At 37.7% G+C, this 21,635-nt stretch overlaps 1 protein-coding gene across 4 annotated transcripts in view; it reads right to left on the bottom strand.

Annotated features, from left to right (window-relative positions):
* NUBPL (NUBP iron-sulfur cluster assembly factor, mitochondrial) overlaps window positions 1-21,635 on the bottom strand; it is a 290,082-nt gene that overhangs the window by 256,560 nt on the left and 11,887 nt on the right. The window contains exon 1 of one of the 4 annotated variants that reach the window (XM_034937397.3): window positions 16,910-17,040. The exons of the other annotated variants lie outside the window; for them this stretch is intronic. Coding sequence (XP_034793288.1) covers window positions 16,910-16,912 — 3 coding nt within the window. The 5' untranslated portion in view covers window positions 16,913-17,040. Of the gene's footprint in view, window positions 1-16,909; window positions 17,041-21,635 lie in introns of those variants that run through there. 4 annotated transcript variants of the gene reach the window in all.

Below are 21,635 nucleotides of genomic sequence, written 5' to 3'. Positions count from 1 at the left end.
GCTAAGACTCCCATGATTCCCTGTATATTATATTCAGTTTAATCTCGGACTGGCAGTTGGTGTTTATTCAATTTAGAAATTATTCAAGCCTCTTCTTTCTTCTCTTTCTGCCTAGCTTTATGTCAAGCTGCCAATCATAAGAATTTCAATCTCTTAGTAGAGAAAAATATATGTTTCCAAATTCTATTAGCTAAGATTAAATAAGAATCTGATTGTCAGAAGAGCTAATGGTTAACAAGGTGATAAGAGAACAATTTCCTGCTGTTTATCAAAGGACTGTCTAAATCTTCAAGTTCAATCAGGAAAAAAGAGAAAACAGAGCAGCATAAAAGAAAAAAAAATCACCTGGCTAGTTGGAACACAACCTGAGAGGAGCTCATGAAAAGTACAGAAGAATCCCAAATGATAAAATATTAATAACTGCTCTCAAAAGAGGTACAAAATAGAAATGGAAGATAAATGGCAGATTTCTTTTTGTTTGTTTTTTCAGACGGTCTTGCTCTGTCGCCCATGCTAGAGTGCAGTAGGGCAATAGGGGCCTTGACCTTCCTGGCTCAAGCAACAATCCTCCCACCTCAGTGTCTTGAGTAACTAGGACTACAGGCACTGGCCACCATGCCTAGCTAATTTTTTTTTCGTTTTTTGTAGGGACAGGGTTTCACCACGATGCCCCAGCTGGTCTCAAACTCTGGGGCTCAAGTGATCCTCCTGCCTCGACCTCCCAAAGTGCTGGGATTACAGGTGTAAGCCACCACACCTGGCCAATAATCAATTTCAAATTAAAGACTCTATTTTTGAGTAGGAAGAAACCTAAGAGATCATCTTAGTCTTCTAATTTTTAGTGATAAAGAAACTAAGGCCCAGAGATAATGCCATTCCTGGGCCTAGGATCCCAAGTCTCTCTCCAGTGTATCATGAAGCCTAAACACTAATCAACAATCACCAGCCACTTACCATACCTCTTTCACCTCATCTCCTACTCTCCCCTTTTCTAATCTACTCCATACATATTACTGTCTTGCAGCTTCTTAAACACACAAGGAACACCCCAGACTTAGGAGTTTTGCAGTTGCTATTCCTTCAACCAGAAATCCTATTCCCCCAAGTATCCACCTGGTCTCTTACTCACTTCCTTTAAGTCTTGATTTAAACATAACCATATAGTAAGGCATTCACTGGCCAGGCTATCTAAAATTGCAACTCCCTTACCACAACACTACACATTTCCTATTCCCCACCCTGCTTTTTCTTTCTTCTTAGTATCTATATTAGTATTCAACACATTATATACAGTTGTCTCTAGGTATCTGCAGGGCATTGGTTCCAGGACACCTCCGCCCCCATACCAAAACCCAAAACCCACTCACTCTTTTTTTTTTTTTTTTTTTTTTTTGAGACGGAAGCTCGCTCTGTCGCCCAGACTGGAGTGCAGTGGCTCAATCTCAGCTCACTGCAAGCTCCGCCTCCCGGGTTCACGCCATTCTCCTGCCTCAGCCTCCCGAGTAACCGGGACTACAGACGCCCCCCAGCACACCCGGCTAATTTTTTGGTATTTTTAGTAGAGATGGGGTTTCACCGTGTTAGCCAGGATGGTCTCGATCTCCTGACCTCGTGATCCGCCCGCCTCAGCCTCCCAAAATGCTGGGATTACAGGCGTGAGCCACCGCGCCCGGCCAATCCTCAGACTCTTACATAAAATGGCATAGTATTTGCATATAACCTGTACACATCCTCTCATATACTTTAAATCATCTCTAGATTACTTATACCAAATACAATATAAATGTTATGTAAATTGTTATTATACTGTATTTTTATTTGTATTACTTTTTATTGTTGTATTGTTCTTTTTATTGGGTTTTTAAAAATATTTTTGATCCACAGTTGGTTAAATCCACAGATGCAAAACCAGCACATATGGAGTGCAAATGTATTTACCTATTGTTTACTATCTCCTCTACTAGAATGTAAATCCCATGAGGGTAAGGATTTTTGCATGCTTTGTTCACTACTATATACCCAGAACCTAGAAGAGTAGGTAGTTACAGAGATTCCCTATTACATCCCAGAAATTCTGATTCATTCGGTCCGGGCTGCCATCCAACAACCTATATATGTAGCACTCCAGGGTATAAGATGACCACAATGTGAAAAACAGAAATATAGATAATACAGGAAAGAGAGATGAAAATTTGCTACTAAGCCTTGGGACCAGCAGGATCATAATAACAATAATCTATAGTAATCAATAATAACATTAAAGAGGTCCTTTTTTAAATGATTTTTTTTAAAAAAACATAGTAAACATTCTGCCTTATGTGAGAATAATCAATAAATATTGCACGGGACATATACATTAAAAAATTATTCATTGTTTATCTGAAATTCAAATTTGTTATTTGCTAAATCTGACAACCTCACCCCAGCCTTTCTTCTCAACAGGGCTGCAAGAATGATTCAGATGAAACATAAGTCAGATTGTGTTATTACTCTGCTCAAAACCCTTCACTGCCACAGCTCCTCCCATTTCATTCCTGTAAAAGCCAAAGTCCTTACAACCATTCACCCCACATAACCCAGTCAGTTCCCCACCCACCTCCTGCCTCCCAAACCTAGTAATTTTCATCACCTATTACTCCATTCCACTTCTTCCTCCAGAAATCACATTGGCCTTATTACTATTCCTTGCATGGTATACTAGGCATGCTCCCACCTATTGGCCTTTGCCCCAGCTCTTCCTTCTCCCTGAGATACTCTTCCCTCAGATAGTCACACAGTCTACTCTCATTTTCTTCTCTTCTCTGCTCAAGTGTCATGTCTTCAATGGAAACTATCATATTTTAAACTGCAAACCAGCACTAATCCTTAAGCACTACCCCTCCCCCATCTCGGTTCACTTGTATCACCTTCTAACATACTATTTAACTTACTTGGGATGTTTGTTATCTATTTACTATAAGCTCCATAAGGGCAGGAATATCCCCAAGTATTCTGAACAGTAAAAATTCAATATTTGTTGAATAAATGGGTAAGTAAATAAACTAATAAATGAATGAACAAACCTCCATCTGTTATTCTGTAGAATTTCAGTATTGCTTACTATATGATCCCCACAGTCTCTTATAAGCTTTAACATACTATGATTTCAAGAAAGTCTCTCTTCTAATACTTCTACACTAATACTTTAAGTTATAGGCCTCAAAATTAAGTAATATTACTATATAATAATTATACAATAATATATAGCTTAAAAACATTCTGGTGTTTAAAAGGGGTCATAAATTTCTTTGCAGTCTATTCCTAACAACCATTTTCTCCCCCAGAAAATCTAATATCATCTTCCTTTTTCTACTGGCCTCAACTCCAAAAAAAATAGACTTCATGAAAGAAAATCTATTACAAAGAATGGCTATGGTTCTATGGTGGCTTTATTAAAAAATATGGCTGGGCGCAGTGGCTCATGCCTGTAATCCCAGCACTTTAGGAGGCTGAGGTGGGAGGATCATTTGAGGTCAGGAGTTCAAGAGCAGCCTGGCCAACATGGTGAAACCCTGTCTCTACTAAAACTACAAAAATTAGCCAGGCATGGTGGCGGCACCTGTAATCCTAGCTACTTGGGACGCTGGGGCAGAAGAATTGCTTAAACCCGGAAGACAGAGGTTGCAGTGAGCAGAGATTACACCATTGCATTCCAGCCTGGGTGACAGAGTGATAAAGTACATTGTCTAAATCTTTGAAAACTAAAGTCACAACATGGTATGAAAAAGCTAACCAAAAAGAAGAAAATTTTTTATCTGCTTACTAGCAAGATTTAGTACAATAGGGTTTCAAATATAAAAAAGCTGCAAATCTGGGTCTGTTTTTCTTTCCGGAACTGGAGAAGCAACTTCTTCTTTAACAAGAAAACAGTTGCCTTAAGTGCCACATTTTCATTTAGTAAGGAGGGAAAAGTAAATCAGGAATAAAACACCTAAGATTAAGAGAAGAAAAACTTTAAATCTTGGTCTGTATAATTTTTAAAAAAATAAAAATAAAAGGTTTTAATGCCCTTAGTAAGTAAAGTCTTCAAATACAGAGAAAATTAGAAAGCCTTCTACCACCACGTAGTGCTTATAAAAATGCAGAAGATGCTTACAGACACTGAGCTCTAAAAATCATAGTTATCTGTGATATCAACTAGTCATTTGTTGCCAGAATCAAAGCCTGGGGACCTAGAAACCTAACTAAACAAGAACCTTTCCCCAAACAAATAAAGTACTGCAGCAAAGATGCTGGAAAACTAACATCAATTCCTTAAGAATGTCCTTAACTAAACTGCAATGAAGGGAAGAGTATTTATAATTCTGAGAGCAGCTCTTCTAAAGAAAAGCAATTATAAGATCAGATATGAACAGAGCACTTGATCCACCCTTCAGACTCAAAATCAGAGCAGCCCAGCAGCTGGTTTTGAAACCCACAGTTCCATATGCTCTGCTCTCTTCCCCTCAATGACCCTTCCAACACTGCTCCGCTGAGAATTAAAGGCCCTTCCTGTTCCTCAAGGAGATGGGAGGGGGGGAAATAATTTCCTGATAGAAAAAAAAAAATGAGAGAGGAAAAATGAATTAGTGAAAGCCAAGTTAGAAAGAAGGTAAATAATTTTTTTAAAAAAAGGATTGTTCTGCCTAAACCTGGGAGGCAGAGGTTGCAGTGAGCTGAGATCACACACCACTGCACTTCTTCCTGGGCAACAGAGTGAGTGAGACTCTGACTCAAAAAAAAGGATTGCTCTGTGAGAAAGATTTGGATAAATTCTTATTAGACAGAATCAGATAATGAAATTCAAAGGATGTGGAGTAGTTTTGCCACCTGTATGTTACACATAAAGGGAAACTAAGGTAGAATATACTATATGTAAAATGAGGATAAGGCTTGTCATTCTAACTCATAAGCAAATTCAGCAACTTCCTTGAACAAAGTAAGGAGAATTAATTACTGACAGCAAGCTGCACTTTACTGAAAGAAATTTTTAAAAGGTAGACCGAAGAGTACTGAGGAGGAAACATCCAGCCAACAGCTTCCTTAGAGCTATTGCTAACAATATTGCTACTGCTTCTAATGGGAAATTTCAAAGCATGTTGTACCTAATGCTATGTGCCTAAAACCATGCAGAAAATATGGCAGGGGTTGGACGGGGGAGCAGTTTGGAGATTTTTACCTATCTGAAGATCAGGGTGAATGTGGTGTGTGTGTGCTTGTGGAGGAGGAGGAAGAGCAAAACAGGTAAGGAAAAATACCTAATAGAAGATTGGCTTTAGGATCTAATCTAATACACTTTCACCCCTCTATTATACATTTAATTTTTTAAAAAAAACTTCATCTTTCATTTTAATATGTGATGTTAAGTTTCTTATTCTGTACACTGAATTATTCTTATAAAAGACACCATAGAGGTAGACACATAGGTTTCAAATCAATTAATACTGTTAATATATATTACAGGTTTTCCATTAGCATAATTGCTTATATTTTCTATAAAATGTATGAAACTTGAGTATTTAGATAACTTACTCAATCACAGATGTCATCTAAATCATGAGTGAAATAAACAATTGTACTGTATTCACATATAGACATTATTATACAACTCTATCAAATTAAAAATAAAGTTCAAAAACTAAGAAAAATTATCAAGGCACCATAATTATTATTACCTAGAAAATGATGCTATAAAAATGTTAGCACCTAAGCCCAGGTAAGTAATATATATGGAATTAATTTCATTTAAATTGTTATTACAATATGACTTTTTTTAATCTGTTACACCTTGATGCAATATTTTAAATTAAGGGTCAATAACAGATCTTTTTAAAAATATTAACATCTCACTCAAAGTTCAAAAAGAGTTAATCTATTAATTCCACTGCCAAGTAGTAACAATTTTTTGATAAATGAAAATGTTGCTTAGTACCATACGAATCACATCGGTAATTACTATTTTTTTTTCTTTTTTTTTGAGACGGAGTCTCACTCTGTTGCCCAGGCTGGAGTGTAGTGGCACGATCTTGGCTCACTGCAACCTCCACCTCCTGGGTTCAAGCAATTCTTCTGCCTCAACCTCCCAAGCAGCTGGGACTACAAGTGCATGCTACCACGCCCCGCTAATTTTTTTTTTTTGTATTTTTAGTAGAGAGGGGTGTCACCATACTGACCAGGCTGGTCTCGAACTCCTGACCTCGTAATCTGCCCACCTTGGCCTCCCAACGTGCTGGGATTACAGGCATGAGCCACCGCGCTCAGCTGGGTGATTACTATTTTTAAGGTTTTTTAAAAAAATAATTAACATATTAAAGGCATAGTAGGATGCAGGAAAAAGCAAACTAGTATTTGTATCACTTAATAGATGGGTGATTATGGATAAGTTATTAATCTCATCAAACCTCAATTTTCTTACCTGTAAAGATTAAGAAGATCTACTTTTTAAAATACAATAAAGACATTTTAAGACCAAAAAAAAGAGAGAGAGAGAGATCTAATTTATAGGATTTTTGTGAAGATTATAGAGCACTGCAAATTTGTGAAACTTAAAGAATAGCTAACAGTAGTGCATGCACACAGTACATATACTACTATCTATGTGCCAGGTACTTCCTAAACACATTATATATTTTAACTTATTTAATCCTCATGACAACCCTATAAAGTAGGTATACAATAACCCCCAATGAAGAAACCAAGGCACACAAAGGTTAGTAACTTGCCCAAGGTCAGGCAGTTCAAGTGCAGAAAATGGGATAAGAACCCAGGCAACAGGGCTTCAGAGTCTGCAGGTAACACTACAACATGCTGCCTCTTGCCAATACAACAAATTAAGTTAAATTCCTAGCAGAAAGTATGTACTCAATGTTAGCATCTTTCTCCTTTCTGTACACCAAGACCTCTTTATGCTCGGAAGCAGGAAAAATAAGCATTCACTCTCAGTGGGTATTTATTTATCATACAAAACAACCATCAAAAATAACATTCTAATTATTAACCCAGGCAACTATAAAATCTTTAAGAATAACAAAATGATCCTTAATGTGCACTTATTATTTTTATCTGAATTTATATTGTCTGTTTTTTGTTTAAGAGCAGGAACCATGTATAGTTTAAGGTTTTACATGAGATCACTGTGAAAAATAGCCTCTAGTAAATATTAAGTAGCATAGTTCACAAAAATTAGAGTTTTTGGTATATTAGCCAATTTTTAAGTTATATAGATAATAGAGTACAGACATAGCCAAAAATGCAGTTAAGAAAATTAAGACTCATATGTTATAGCCTAGAAAATAACAGATAGTAAGCAACAATAGAAGCAATTTATTATATTCTGCTTCTTTTCTTTTTGTTGTAGTTGTACAGAAATTTGTGTTTCTATGCTAAATCAAATGCACATACTTACTGTAAGCTAACACATAATAATAGCCAGAGTTAATGAATGCTCACTACGTGCAAGGCGTTATACTAGTGGCATTACACATAAGATATATCTACATTTCACAAAAGCTCTGTAAAGTAAGCATTATCATTATTATTATTCCTACACATTTAGCAAATGAGGTACCTGAGCTCTGACAGATCAAATGCCTGGCCTAAGTTTACACAGTTAATAAGTGAAGAGTTGGAATCAAATTCAGATTTGCCAGAATCCATAGCCCATACTTTTTCTACCAAAAGTACCCAACCCTAGACGTGTATCAGAATCACCCGGGCAACTTGTTAACAAAACTAATGGTCAAATCCCAGACCTAAAAATACCAATTCTCAGAGATTTTGATTTATTTAACAAGCTCCTAGGTGATTTTTATGCAGGAAGTTAGCACCAGTCCTAAGAGTAGCATTTAAAAACCACTGTACTACTTCCAGCTGCCTCCTCTGTTTTCCGTTAGGTTTCATGATTAGAAAGTGAGGTTATAGAGTCCCAAACACTGAGAGTTAGATTCAAGTAAGTGACATTAATAGAGTAAGGACCCAATTCAATTTTAGATTGCAAAATTCATTTTGGAAAATGGCATCACCATTTTTTCATTCATTACCCAAACCTGGATTCAACCTATCTCTTCCTTTGCTTTTTTACAACTAGAGGATATTATCATCTATAGACACTGTTGGTTACTACCCAACAGTAACTCCTAACCCACCCCTCCTTTTCAAAGGCAGAACTCACCTCCCACTGGAAAGGTAGAAAGTGTCAGATTCTCCACATTCCCAGTCTTCCTTGCAGCTAAAAGATGTTGATGAGATCCAATCCTGATCAGTGAAGCTAGAAAATGTCTAGTGAGAGTTTTCTTCCCTTGTAAATAAAAAACAAGGGAACACATTCTTTTTCTTCCTCTTTACAATTCAGTGGGGCAGCCATCTTGTGACCATAAGAATTAAGCAAAGAGAAATGCAGAAATGCCACTCCACCGCACTACTTTCTAGTTGAGCTACTTTCTGTAGTTCTCATTCCAAATATCTTGTCATTTCTTGCTATGACTTTGCTTACATAGTTCCTTCAACCTAGAATTATCTTCTGCTATTTTTCTACCTGCCAAAACTACACCTCACCTTCAAATTATTACCTTTGAAGGACTGGAATTAATTTCTCTCTGTTCTCGTATTAATATACTATTTATACCCACAAACTGCTGCACTTGCCACATTCTTCCTTCTATGTAAATAAATATGCATTAATATATCGGTCTTCCTCACAAGGCTGGAGGCTTTGTGAGGGTAGCACCATGGATAAACATAGTGTCTAGCACAGATGGTTCTTGGATTGGTTCAACTGAATTTGTCCATAATCACTTAGATATTCTCAATTGTGTTGTTTAGGGGCCAAAGGAATGACCATTGCTGTTTAAAGGGCAACAAAAGTGTTTGGGGGTTTAAGGAAAATTATTTTTCAAGTACTTCAAACCTTGTACAAATTAAGATACAAAACATGTTTTAATTGTTAGTTGCTAAATGAGAATCATAAAGATAATGTTAAGCATTACAAAATGCTGAAAATACTTACTTGTATATGCCAATTCATCTGTACATCTGTACTCTCTAAGAATTAAAATGACTTCTTAAATTCTATGTCAGCCAGTAAACTTCCCAGCTTCAATGTCATTAACATTTTAGTCCAACAGAAACACAGTCAGGAAATGCAAATCAAACCACAAGATAACCCTTCATAACCATGAGAATGACTATAATCAAAAAGACAGAAAATAAGTATTGGTGAGGATATAGAGAAAATCAAATCCTCACACACTGCAAGTGGGAATGTGAAATAGAACAGAAATATGGATAGCAGCCTGGCAGTTCCTCAAACAGTTAGACAGAGAGTTACCGTATGATTACCAATTCCATTGCTAGGTATATATCTAAGAGAACTGAAACATACGTACACACGAAAATTTGCACACAAATGTTCATAGCAGCATGAGTCATGATAGCCAAAAAGTAGAAACAACTCCAATGTCCATCGACTGATGAAATCGATAAACAGAATATGATCCATCCATACAATGGAATATTATTCAGCAATAAAAAGAAAAGAAGTACCAAATACACTATAACAAGTTTGTCCATCCCGCAACTTCAGAGCTGCACGTGGCCCAAAACAGCTTTGAATGTGGCCCAACACAAACTCGTAAACTTTCTTAAAGCATTATAAGATTTTTTTGTGATTTTTTTTAAGTTCATCAACTATCGCTAGTGTTAGTGTATTTTATATGTGGCCCAAGACAATTCTTCTTCCAATGTGGCCCAGGGAAGCCAAAAGATTGGACACCCCTGCACTACAACATGGATGAACCTTGAAAACATGCTGAGTGAAAGAAACCAGTCAGAAAAAGCACATATTGTATGACTCCTGTTGTGGACTGAATATCTGTGTCCCCCAAAATTCGTATGTTGAAATCCTAACCTCCAATGTGAAAGCACTGGGAGGTGGGGCCTTTGGGAGATAATCAGGCCATGAGGGTGGAGGCCTCATGAATGGGATTAGAGTCATTATAAAAGAGACCCCAAAGAGCTCTCTCACTCTCTTTCCACTTTGTGATAATCCAATAAAATGAGAAGGTAATCTGCAAACCAGGAAGCAGGCCCTCAACCAGACACTGGATCTGCCAGTATCTTGATCCTGGACTTCCCAGCCTCCAGAACTGTGAGAAACAAGTTGTTGTTTAAGCCACACAGTCTACAGTAGTTTGTTACAGTAGCCCAACCTAAGACAATTCCATTTTTATGAAATATCCCAAATAGGCAAATCTATAGAGACAGAAAGTAGATTAGTAGTTGCCTAGGGCTTGGGTATATGGGGGAATTAAGGAGTGACAGTTCAGGGATATGGGGTTTCTTTTGGGAGTAATGAAAATGTTCTCAAATTGGTGGTGGTGGATGTAAAACTCTGTAAATATACTAAAAGCCACTGAATTGTACACTTCAAATGGATGAACTGCACAATATGTGAACTACATCTCTAAAACTGTTTTTAAAAAACTGCTGGGGGTCAGGTGCAATGGGTCATGCCTATAATCCCAGCACTTTGGGAGGCCAAGGTGGGAGGATCACTTGAGCCCAAGAGTTAAAGACCAGCCTTGGCAATATAATAAGAACCCATCTCTACAAAAAATTAAAAAATCAGCCGGGAGTGGTGGCACATGCCTGTAGTCCCAGCTCCTTGGGTGACTGAGGTAGGAGAATTGCTTGAGCCCGGGAGGCAGAGGTTGGGTGCCTTCAGCCTAGGCAACAAAGCAAGACCCTGTCAGGAAAAAAAAAAAGAAAACTGCTGGAACTTCAGTCAATTATGACAATTAGCAAGCCTTAATCAAATACATAGGTTACTTAATAGTAGGTAAAACGGTAAAGGCTGAAAAGTACTGTGGTTTTGCATCATGACCAAAGGATGACTGGAAAAACACAACACATTTGTGAATTTTCATAAGCAAGGGCAATTTTCTGTACCAAACTTGAAAATATGCATATTATTTTCAAATGCATTGGGAAAATATATCTAACATCAACTCAGTTGTACAGTCAAGAACCTGCAATCGCGGTCATCCTTGAGCCCTTCCTCTCCACTCCCATATCCAATCTATAACCGAGACCTACCAGTTCTACCTCCTTCTCCATTTCCAATGTCAACACTCCAGTCCAAGATATCACCATGCTCTTTCTTGCTGAGGTTACTGTAATAGCCTAACCTGATCTCCAATATCCACTCTAACATCCCCTCCATTCTCCATACAACAGCAAAGTAATTTTTAAGAAAATCTGACCGGTTTTATACCATGCTTAAAATTGTTCCTATTGCCCTTAGAGATAGGGAGTAATAATGGTTGTAGGAAAGCAGATCTAATTAGTATTACTCACTGGGGGAAGTCTTCTCTCAATCCTCAGATTAGGATCAGTATCCTGTTATCTGCTTTCCTGAGAACAGGACTTCTTTGTGGCACTTATCACAGATGTAAATAAATAATTCAAACTATCTTATTTACCATTTTATCCAAAATTCCCACCACAGTGTCTAATATATAGCAGGTAGTTAATAAACGTGCTTTACAGAAATGCCTTGGGTTCTCTAAATCATAAAACCACATGCTGTGTGATGTAATGGGCTAACCTACCCAACTCTGCAAGAGCTAAAACCAGCAGTCACCAAGAGAAACAAGAGAGGTTTTCTGCCCCATCCCTGCTACATGAGCCTCAGCAATACCCTCTCTGCCACCTTTGATTTACTACTGCCTATGTTATATTTCCTGCAGCGTTTCATAAGACATGCATTTAAACAGCTGGCTTCCATCTTCCCTATCTAATCATGTATAAAAATAAAACATCATTTATATTATCACAATCATTTCCACGGCAAATATGAAAATGTCAGTGTCCTAACTCAAGGACTACAAGGAAAAATAGCAGCCTTGCAGGGAATTTTGTCAGAGGCAGATGTTAGCTACTCAAGTTCCATTTATAGGACATGTTTCCAAGCAAGTCTGTTCTTTCCTGACTTTAATTTCCTCCTTTAAAAATGACATTTGGTAGACTCTCTAAATCTTCAAATTTTCCTTTTTCTTTTGATTAATTGTAACATCTTTAGTAACATAAAACCAAATCCTTTTTTCTCTATTACAAAACAATTTCTACTATCAGGCTACTTTTGCAAAGACATGATGCTCAAAACATGTATCGTTTATAATAAGGAAATGTAAAAGAATTGATATTCACAAGCTCTGTGGTATGACCATTGTAAAGACAAAACTGGGAGCTAATCAAGCTAAGCAACTCTCATTAAATGGAAAAAAAAAAAAAAAGTAATACTAAGATTTGCCTCTGAAAGACTTGGTCAGATGCCTATGAACCACAGCGTCTAGGGAAAGTTCTACTCCAGTGTTGCTGCAAACATTCCTCTTGTTCCAAATATTTCCTCCACCCCCATTTCACCCCACAAGAGTGGTCTGATCCTTCTTTTGAAACTTAATCCTTTGGAAAAGAAAAGAGACCAGTAGTCTAACTAAAAAGCCTCTCTGCTGTTAAAAAAAAAAAAAAAAAAAGTACACAAATTTTCCTGAAAACATCCTTCCCCTGGATAGGTGCCACCCTTAGTCACACACAGCTGGTGTTTGCTCACTAGAATACTCCATTCATAAACAAGCCCCCTTTATCCTATTATCTATTAATTTTATATTTACATATAAACTAATTTTTACATAATTAATCCTATTATCTATGGCATCTACTAATTTTCAAATTGTCCCTACTATGATAAAATTTATATGTGTTACTTTTGAAAATAACCATTCTAGCCGGTACCCAGTTCATCTTGACACTAATTTATTTTTTTAATTTCTCAGAGAACTACTAAAAAACAAGGCTTACCACTATTTCAAGCCAACGAAAGTAAACGAATTGACTAACAAAATAACAAGCAAATAACTGCTTAAAACTAATGTGCTATATCAATTAAAACATTAAAAATCAATGCCAACTTTTAAAATTTTATAAATTTAGCAATTTGTGTACATCTTAGAATATATGTATTCCTTTATCACAACTTTAAATTGTACTAGTTAAAAGGCCACTTTCTCAAGTCTACTCTTACTTCTGAGGTAAACTTACCCAGTTTCATAACTTTAAAAACCACCTATACTATGCTGACATCCAAATTTAAATCTCCAGCCCCAACCTCTCCTCCAAGCCCCAGACTTACTCAACATATCCACCTAGGTGTCTATCACACGTTTCACATTTAACATGTGTAAAGGAGAACTGATTTTTAACCCCTAACCTCTCCTTCAAGAGTCTTCTCCATCCCAGGAAATTTCAATACTATTCACATAGTTGCTAAAAGCAAAACCAAAGAACCTAAAAAGAAGTGAAATTTGAATATATGCTACAACATGGATGAACCTTGATAACAATTTGCTAAGTGAAATAAGCCAGACATAAAATGACAAATATTATATGACTCCACTTATACGAGTTGGAACAGTCAAATTCATGAGACAGAAAGTAGATTAGTGGTTACTAGGGGCTAGGAACAGGAGAAAATGGGGAATTATTATTTAATGAATAGAGTTTCAGTTTGGAATGATAAGAAAGTTCTGGGGATGAATAGTGAGGATGGTTACACAACAATGTTAATGTACTTAAGGCCACTGAATTGCACACTTTAAAATCATTAAAATGGTCAGTTTTATATTATGCATATTTTACCATACCAAAAAAAAAAAAAAAAGAACCATCTCTTTCCTTCACCATCCACATCCAATTCATCAGCAAGTCCTCCTGGCTCTATCTTCAAAATATCTTTGGAACAGATGTACTTATCACTACCTCTACCACCGTAGTCCAAGCTATCAACTTTAGCTTACACACTGGCATTAGCTACTAGCTAGTCGTCTTGTTCTATTTTTATTCTCCTATACTCTATTCTCTACATTACAGCCAGATCCTTTTAAGGAGTAAATTAGACTGTCACTGCCCTGGTGAAAAACCCACTACACTGTACACAGAAAAAAATCCAAATTTCCACCACGGCTTATGAGGCTTTGCATGACATGCCTCTACCTACCTTTCCCCTAGACCACTCCAATCACATGCACCTTCTTCCTGTTTATTCTGTTCATGAGGCTTTCCTCCCATTTATAAAAACACTTCATATAATCCAAGTTGATTCCACCTCAGGGCTTTTGCTCTTCCTGTGGCCCAATTACTCAATTCATTCAGATGTCTGCTCAAATGTCATGTCTTCAGAGATCTCCTCCCTGACATCCTTATCTAAAATTGCACCTCCTATCACTTTCATTTTATTTTTTATATTTTAGAGATGGGGGTCTCACTCTGTTGCCCAGGCTGTAGCACAGTGGTGTGATCATAGCTCACTGCAGCCTCGAACTCCTGGGCTCAAGTGATCTGCCTCAGCCTTCTGAGTAGCTGGGACTACAGCTCTACGCCACCATGCCCAGCTACTTGTTGTTGTAGAAACGGGGATCTCACTATGTTGCTCAAGCTGGTCTCAAAGTCCAGGCCTGAAGTAATTCTCCCAGTTCAGCCTCCTAAGTTGCTGGGATTAAAGGCATGAGCCACAGCACCCAGACCTCCCATCACTTTCTACATCCTTACACTTTTTTATTATTTTTTGTAACCATTATAACCACCTAAAAGTATATGTTTATTATGTCTCTTCCAATACACTTAAACTCCTTAAGAACAGAAACTTACACATTTTACCACTACATCTCTAGGACTAAAAAGAGCGCACAGCACATGTAAAGTACTCAGTAAAATCTTGAACTAATTAATAAAATTATCCTTATTTGTAGAAGCACTGAGTATTATATCCTTGATTTTCATTTCATATAAATAGCCTTTATTGGACATTAAAGGAAAGCATGTTATTTGAAACAACCAAGAGGTAAGCCTCAATCATCTTAAGTTCCCATTTTGCCTTTTCAATCAGGGTCAGACCTTGAAAATGGAACAAATCCTTCACAGTGCAATCAGTGTGGCTCACAAACCAAAACTCTATCAATATGAATTTCGCCTCAATTTTTTAAATTAACTAATTAAGAAACATTCTTCTATCAGCACCAGGTAACACCCTAGATATTAATAGTTTCTGCTCAGATCTTCCTCCTCTGTGCCCCACTTAAGGCAACAGGAGGGACTGCCAAAATATGGACATCTAAAGATTACTGTAAGACTTCTTTTCCCTAGCTTTAGCTACGGACTGGTGATTTTGGAAAATGTGCTATGAGATGTCTGCAAAATCAGAATAATTAATGCTTTAATTGCTCACAGATGCTTTTAATTTTTATGTCTGACACCACCACTGAAACTGCATTTCACTTGGCAATGACATACTAAAATACTACCCATGTCTTAATTTCTATGACAAGTTCCTTTCCATCACTAAGTAGGTAAACAGAAAATTAGCATTTCTTATTCTGTTGCATATATCAGCTTGGGGGCTAACAGACAACATCAGAAACCAGTGGAATTATGCCTATCCAGAATGATAGTTTTCATTAACGTTTCTTGGCCGGGATACCCTTCAGCTGCACACAATGTTTCAAATAGCCTAATAGAAACATGATACAGATATCCTTTTCCTCCTTAAGTAAGCTGTATTTTTAATCATTTTTAAAGAAAAAGCGTATGTGGAGAACAGGATTAGACGCATTGGTCATCCTTTATTTAAGCCACCCCAAATAGCCCAAAGGACAACTAGAGCCTTCATCAGTTTCCATGGTGACTGGCAAAGGGCTCCATCACACTCCAGATAACATTCCAGCACAAATTTGAGAGCAAAGGCTTTTCCAGGGTTTGGAGAAGGCTTATGCTTCCTTATCTACTCAGAAAAAAGTGAAACAGCAACCCTATAGCCATGCAGGGAACCTAGACTTCCTTCAAAGACTACCTGAGTACTTTCCTTCCTTAATTCAAGAATGTTACATTATTTAAGAGCCACAGGCAGTAATCTAACTCGTCAGTTATTGCTCTGAGAAAATCCTAGCTTGTTATCTGTCCTGACAGTAATAAAAGCATCTTTTAAAGCAACAGTAGGATACAGTTCTTCCTCCCAACTCAACTGAAAAATAGGCGGTTGTACTTTATCATTCACTGAAATACAACAAGCTGCCCGCTCTCTTTAAGTGGCCATTTTAAGATTTTTACAGAAGTACAAAGGAGACTTATGTCCTTTTGGAAGACAAGAGAGAGAGACTTTCTGAAGAAGCTTCTTCAGCAATCCATTTTCTGTAAAATTAGTTGATGTGGTTAATTTGGCAAAGCATTTGAGAGATGAAGGAGAAAGCAAGAACATGGTGAGAGTTTCAAGCTTATAATGAGTTTTGTCTTATTACATCAGCAATATATAAAGGTTCTTTAAAAGTGTTTTCCCTTTCATCTGAACGCTCATTGACCCGTTTCTGCAGAGTGGTGCTGACCCAAGCCCTTTCACATAGTGCAATTGCCAAAAGTGAACCATCACACATTCCTGACCAGAAAGAAACAGGCTGGAATGAAATCTGCCATGTGAAATATTTCACAGCCAAAATTAAAGCTTTAAAATGCCACAACCGAAAACAAAACTGTTCTGATTTCAATTCTCAGAGCCCTTAATCTTACCAAAGCTTGTTTTAAATCTAATACTTGCCCACTTTCCTAAATTTTCTGGCACATTAGAATAAGATTTCAAACAAGTTTTTTGGGTTTTGCTGTATATGTTTTAACTGAAATAAAAATGTTGAAGCATAAGATATAAACTCCCTTACCTAAAACCTTCTCTAAGCATAGTTCTCCCAAGTCAAAATGATTCCTTGGTAATATTATGGACATTTTAGAAAACCCAGTAACGCATTCAAAACTTTGGAGAATTCTGCCAAAGTGTAATCTGTTTTCAATCACTTACCATTTACTGAGTTCGTAACAACGGGCCAGGCAATAGTGGCAGATGATTTAAGACGCAGTCCCTGACCTTGTGAAAGTCATGGTCACTCTAATGGCATGAGATAAACATATGAACCAATAGAGGAGGAAATGACATTACTTGAAACCACTAAGGTGGCTCCACAGAGGAAGTGACATCCAATCCAAGACCTGAAGGATGACAGGAGCTGGGCAAAGAAGGCAAGGAAGACAGCCAGTGTAAAGGAGCAGTGCCAACAAAATCAAGTACAGAGTGCAAAATTAGGCAGAATCCAACCCTTAAGAACTAAGCCAAGCAGCCAGGCGCGGTGGCCCACGCCTGTAATCCCAGCACTTTGGGAGGCCAAGGTGGGTGGATCATGAGGTCAGGAGTTCGAGACCAGCCTGGCCAACATGGCAAAATTCATCTCTACTAAAAAATATGAAAATTAGCTGGGCGTCGTGGCTGGCACCTGTAATCCCAGCTATTTGGGAAGCTGAGGCAGGGGAATCGCTTGAAACTGGCAGGTGGAGGTTGCAGTGAGCCAAGATCAGGCCACTGTACTCTAGCCTGGGCCACAGAGTAAGACTCCATCTCAAAACAAACAAACAAACCAAGCCAAGCAATCTCAGCAGAGGCCTGTAGGCCATAAGAACTACCCTACAATCAATATGAAGAACCATTATTTAATTCAAGGTGGATGAGATTAAACAGACCAATTAAGAGGTTATGGAAAACTCTCAAGTGAAAGATGATAAAATTCTTAGCTAGGTTCATGACAGTGGAGAGAAAGAGATACTTCTCAAATAAAAACCCACTTAGTGACTGATATATAGAAGTAGAGTGGGCAAGATGAAAGAGATGAAAGACAAGGATGATGTTAAGGTTTCAAGGCTTTTGATACCCTTCCCATCAAAAGGGAGGTCTGTCTCCTCCCCTTGAATGTGGGAAGGCACATAACTACTTCAACCACTAATCCAGCCTGACTACCAAGGCAAGGTCACAAAAAGCCATACAGCTTCCTCCTTATTCACTGGGACACTAACTTTTAGAGCTCTCAGCCACCAAGTAAGTCCAATTACACTGAGGCTGCCATGCTGAGGAAGGCCATGCAACATGGAACAGCCATGCAAAAGCACTGCAATCAACAATCCTACCTGAACTAAGCCTTCATGTCATTTCAGGGCAGCTACCAAACTTGTGAGTGAAAAGCCTCCAGATAAGTTACCAATGAAAAGTCCATTTTTCACATGGAATAGGAAGCAAGACCATGTGCTAGGAATAAGGAAGTTGGAATTGGATAGAGGACCTGATAAAAGTGGGAACGATTTAGAAGAGCATCTGTGGTAAATGACAAGAAGACTGCAGATAGTTAAGGAATCATCAAGCCATATAGAGAGCCTGGAGCAAACTGGAAACAACAATCTCCCAAACAGTCTCTAGGCTATACATTAACTAAGATAAAGGTAGGCCTAGTGGTGCATACCTGTAATCCCAGCACTTTGTGAGGCTAAAGCAGGAAGACGACTTAAGCCCAAGAGTTTCAGACCAGCCTGGGCAACATAGTGAGATCCTGTCTCTGCCAAAAATAAAAAATTAGTCAGGCATGGTGGCACATACCTATAGTCCCAGCTACTCAGGAGGCTGAACCAGGAGGACTGCTTGAGCCCACGGGTTCAAGGCTGCAGTAAGCTATAATCATGCTACTGCACTCCAGCCTGGCCAACAGAGCAAGATACTGTCTCTAAAAATAAATGAAGAAAAGGACAAGGGCAGGGCTCTTTCCATTTTGTATCCCCCATGCCAATCAGAGCACCTAAGAGATGACAGGCCCTTAGCAAACATTTGGTAAATGAATATATGAAAGTGTGTGTGTAGATGTCACAATTATCAAATATTCATGACAAAATTAAACAATTATAATGAGTATTTCCATTTCTTATCCTGAAAATATTCTTAGTTTTAGTAAACAGTTTTGCTTTATAATTACAAATATAGTTTCTGAGCCCCTCTCTCAGTGAACATGAAATGTGTGAATTCAAATGCACTTATAAATATAAAACACATTTCTTACCAAGAATTGCCTTTGAATTGACAAGCAAAAAGCAAAAAATAATGATTTTGCAGTTGTTTCTTCTGAATCTGACCTTTTGCCCTGGTTTCTGCTCTAGCTTTAAAATAACTATACTTTAAACAAAAATAGCATACCTTTCCTCCAAAATGGCTAACCACAATACTGAAACACAATTTTTTTCATAAGAAATGTTATGTATTGTATTTACTTCCAAGCTATAATAAAAGCATTAAGAATTGGTTAATTTAATATAGCATAATCCCTTTACAACACATGTATTAAAGAAAAGATGAGCCTCCAACCTTATAAACTTGAACTAAATAGTATACATCAGGATTTGCCATATGTAACTGTGAGAAACATATTTTCATCCATATTTACTCCAAATTCACATAACTAATATTCCAGATTATAATAACATGGAGCTAATAAGAACAACTCTTATTAGCATTTACTGTATGCCAGACACTGTGCTAAGTGCTTTACATGAGTTATTTCCTTTAATACTCACAACAACGTTATTAGGTAGGTACAGGCAAAAGTCGCAGAGTTTGCAGGAGGCAGAGCCAGAATCAAGCCCAGATGTATCTCACACAAAAATGCTGGACTATTAGATACTATATACATATTTATTAATGAAGAAAATCATAGTGTTGTAAGTGGTGATACAAAATATATTCTGACTTAAGACTGTTGAACCTTTCAAAAATCAACACCTAAATCTTGAATTACAATTTCTTAGTTTGTTCTGACATGATCACAGAACTTCAAAGGGCTAAAGATAATCTTAATTATGTTTAAAGAACCACTCATAATAATTTGCGGGGAAAAAAAGCAGTACATCTAGGAAGAATAAGTGTTAAGACATTATGTGATCATGAGAAAAAAATAAATGCTTTGAGATAAACATCAATAAAAAAGAAATAACAGAAGAAACATAAACTCTTTGAAGATAAAACTGCTTTCTTTCCCATCTTTAAGTCCAATTAAAATTCTGGTTAATGATTCCTTGTAGCAATGGAAAAATCAGTAAAAATGTAAAATAAGTTTTGCTAAAAGAATCAAGTAGGCCAGCCAGGAGCAGTGGCTCACTCTTGTAATCCCAGCACTTTGAGAGGCCAAGGCAGGCGGATCACCTGAGGTCAGGAGTTCAAGACCAGCCTGGCCAAGATGGTGAAACCCCATCTCAATAAAAATACAAAAATTAGCTGGGCATGTGCCTGTAATCCCAGCTACTCGGAAGGCTGAGGCAGAAGAATCACTTGAACCCGGGAGGCAAAGGTTGCAGTGAGCCAAGACCAGGCCACTGCACTCCAGCCTGGGCAACAGGGCAAGACTCCATCTCTCAAAAAAAAAAAAAAAAAAGAAGGAAAGAATCGAGTAGGCCAGGTGCAGTGGCTTACATCTGTAATCCCAGCACTTTGGGAGGCCGAGGCGGGCAGATCTCTTGAGGTCAGGAGTTCAAGACCAGCCTGGCAAACATGGCAAAAGCTTGTCTCTAAAAAACTACAAAAAATTAACTGAACATGGTGGCACACACCTGTACTCCCAGCTACTCAGGAGGCTGAGGCACGAGAATCCCCTGAACCCGGGAGACAGAGGTTACAGTGAGCCGAGATCGTACCACTTGCACTCCAGCCTGGGTGACAGGGTAAGACTCTGTCTCAAAAAAAAAAAATTTTTTTTGAGTACATAAGATGTGCACTGATTTATTTTGCAATATTACTTAAAAGCTTTTATTTAGCTAGCAATACTAAAAATTTATTTCAAACTTATGATAGGTCTGCCACTGTGCTAAGCGCTTCAAACACATTATCTCAGATTTTAATTACTTCATTTGCTCAGTGAAAAATAAAGCATAATATGTATTGAACAAACTATAGGCATCTTATCCAACACTTGGAATTTGCTGTGCATATTTTATTTATTTATTCACTCACTCACTCATTCATTCATTTGTGGCCACTCTTCACTTAACATGCTCCACAGTCACTACCAACATTTATCAAGAACCTACTATGTTCCATTACTGGACAAGGCACCAAGGATACAAAAAGGAATAAAACCAAAATTATTGTCCCCTCAATATTCACAGACTAGCAGAGGAGATAGTAAACAAACTTTATAAAATAATATAGAAAGTGTTCATCCTTTCCTCAAGGCACCATAGCAGAGAAAATAGAGAACAAGAATAACCTAATGCTGGAATAATAGTAAAAGAAGTCATCACAGAAGATCCACAATATGGATCCAAATAAAGCAGTGGCATTAAGGAATGAAATAACAGGACACAGTCTATAAAACTTTAAGTGGCAGAAGCAGCAGGAACAGGTAATTGATTTGGGAATGGAAGTAACTGTATGATTCTTTCAGCTATATTCCACCAAAAAAACATAGATAGGTAGACAGACTTCCATGAGACAAAGACAGTCACAGGGATGAAGAGTTTGGTTTTACACATGCTGAGTCTGAAATGCTTATAAAGCATTCAAATACACATCTACCATAGAAAACCAGACAGACCAGACTAGTACCCAGGAGAGATATGCAAGCTGGTGATGCATCTGGAGTAAAGGCATGTGACTAGTAACCAGAGCAGTGGGAAAAGCTGAGATCACTAGGTAGAGTATAAAATGAGAAGAGGGCCAAGTAGAA

This window comes from Pan paniscus, chromosome 15 (assembly GCF_029289425.2).
Source record: "Pan paniscus chromosome 15, NHGRI_mPanPan1-v2.0_pri, whole genome shotgun sequence".
Taxonomy (NCBI): Eukaryota; Metazoa; Chordata; class Mammalia; order Primates; family Hominidae; genus Pan; species Pan paniscus.
The sequence above is the reverse complement of the archived record's forward strand: the minus strand, read 5'-3'. Positions and strand labels throughout refer to the sequence as shown.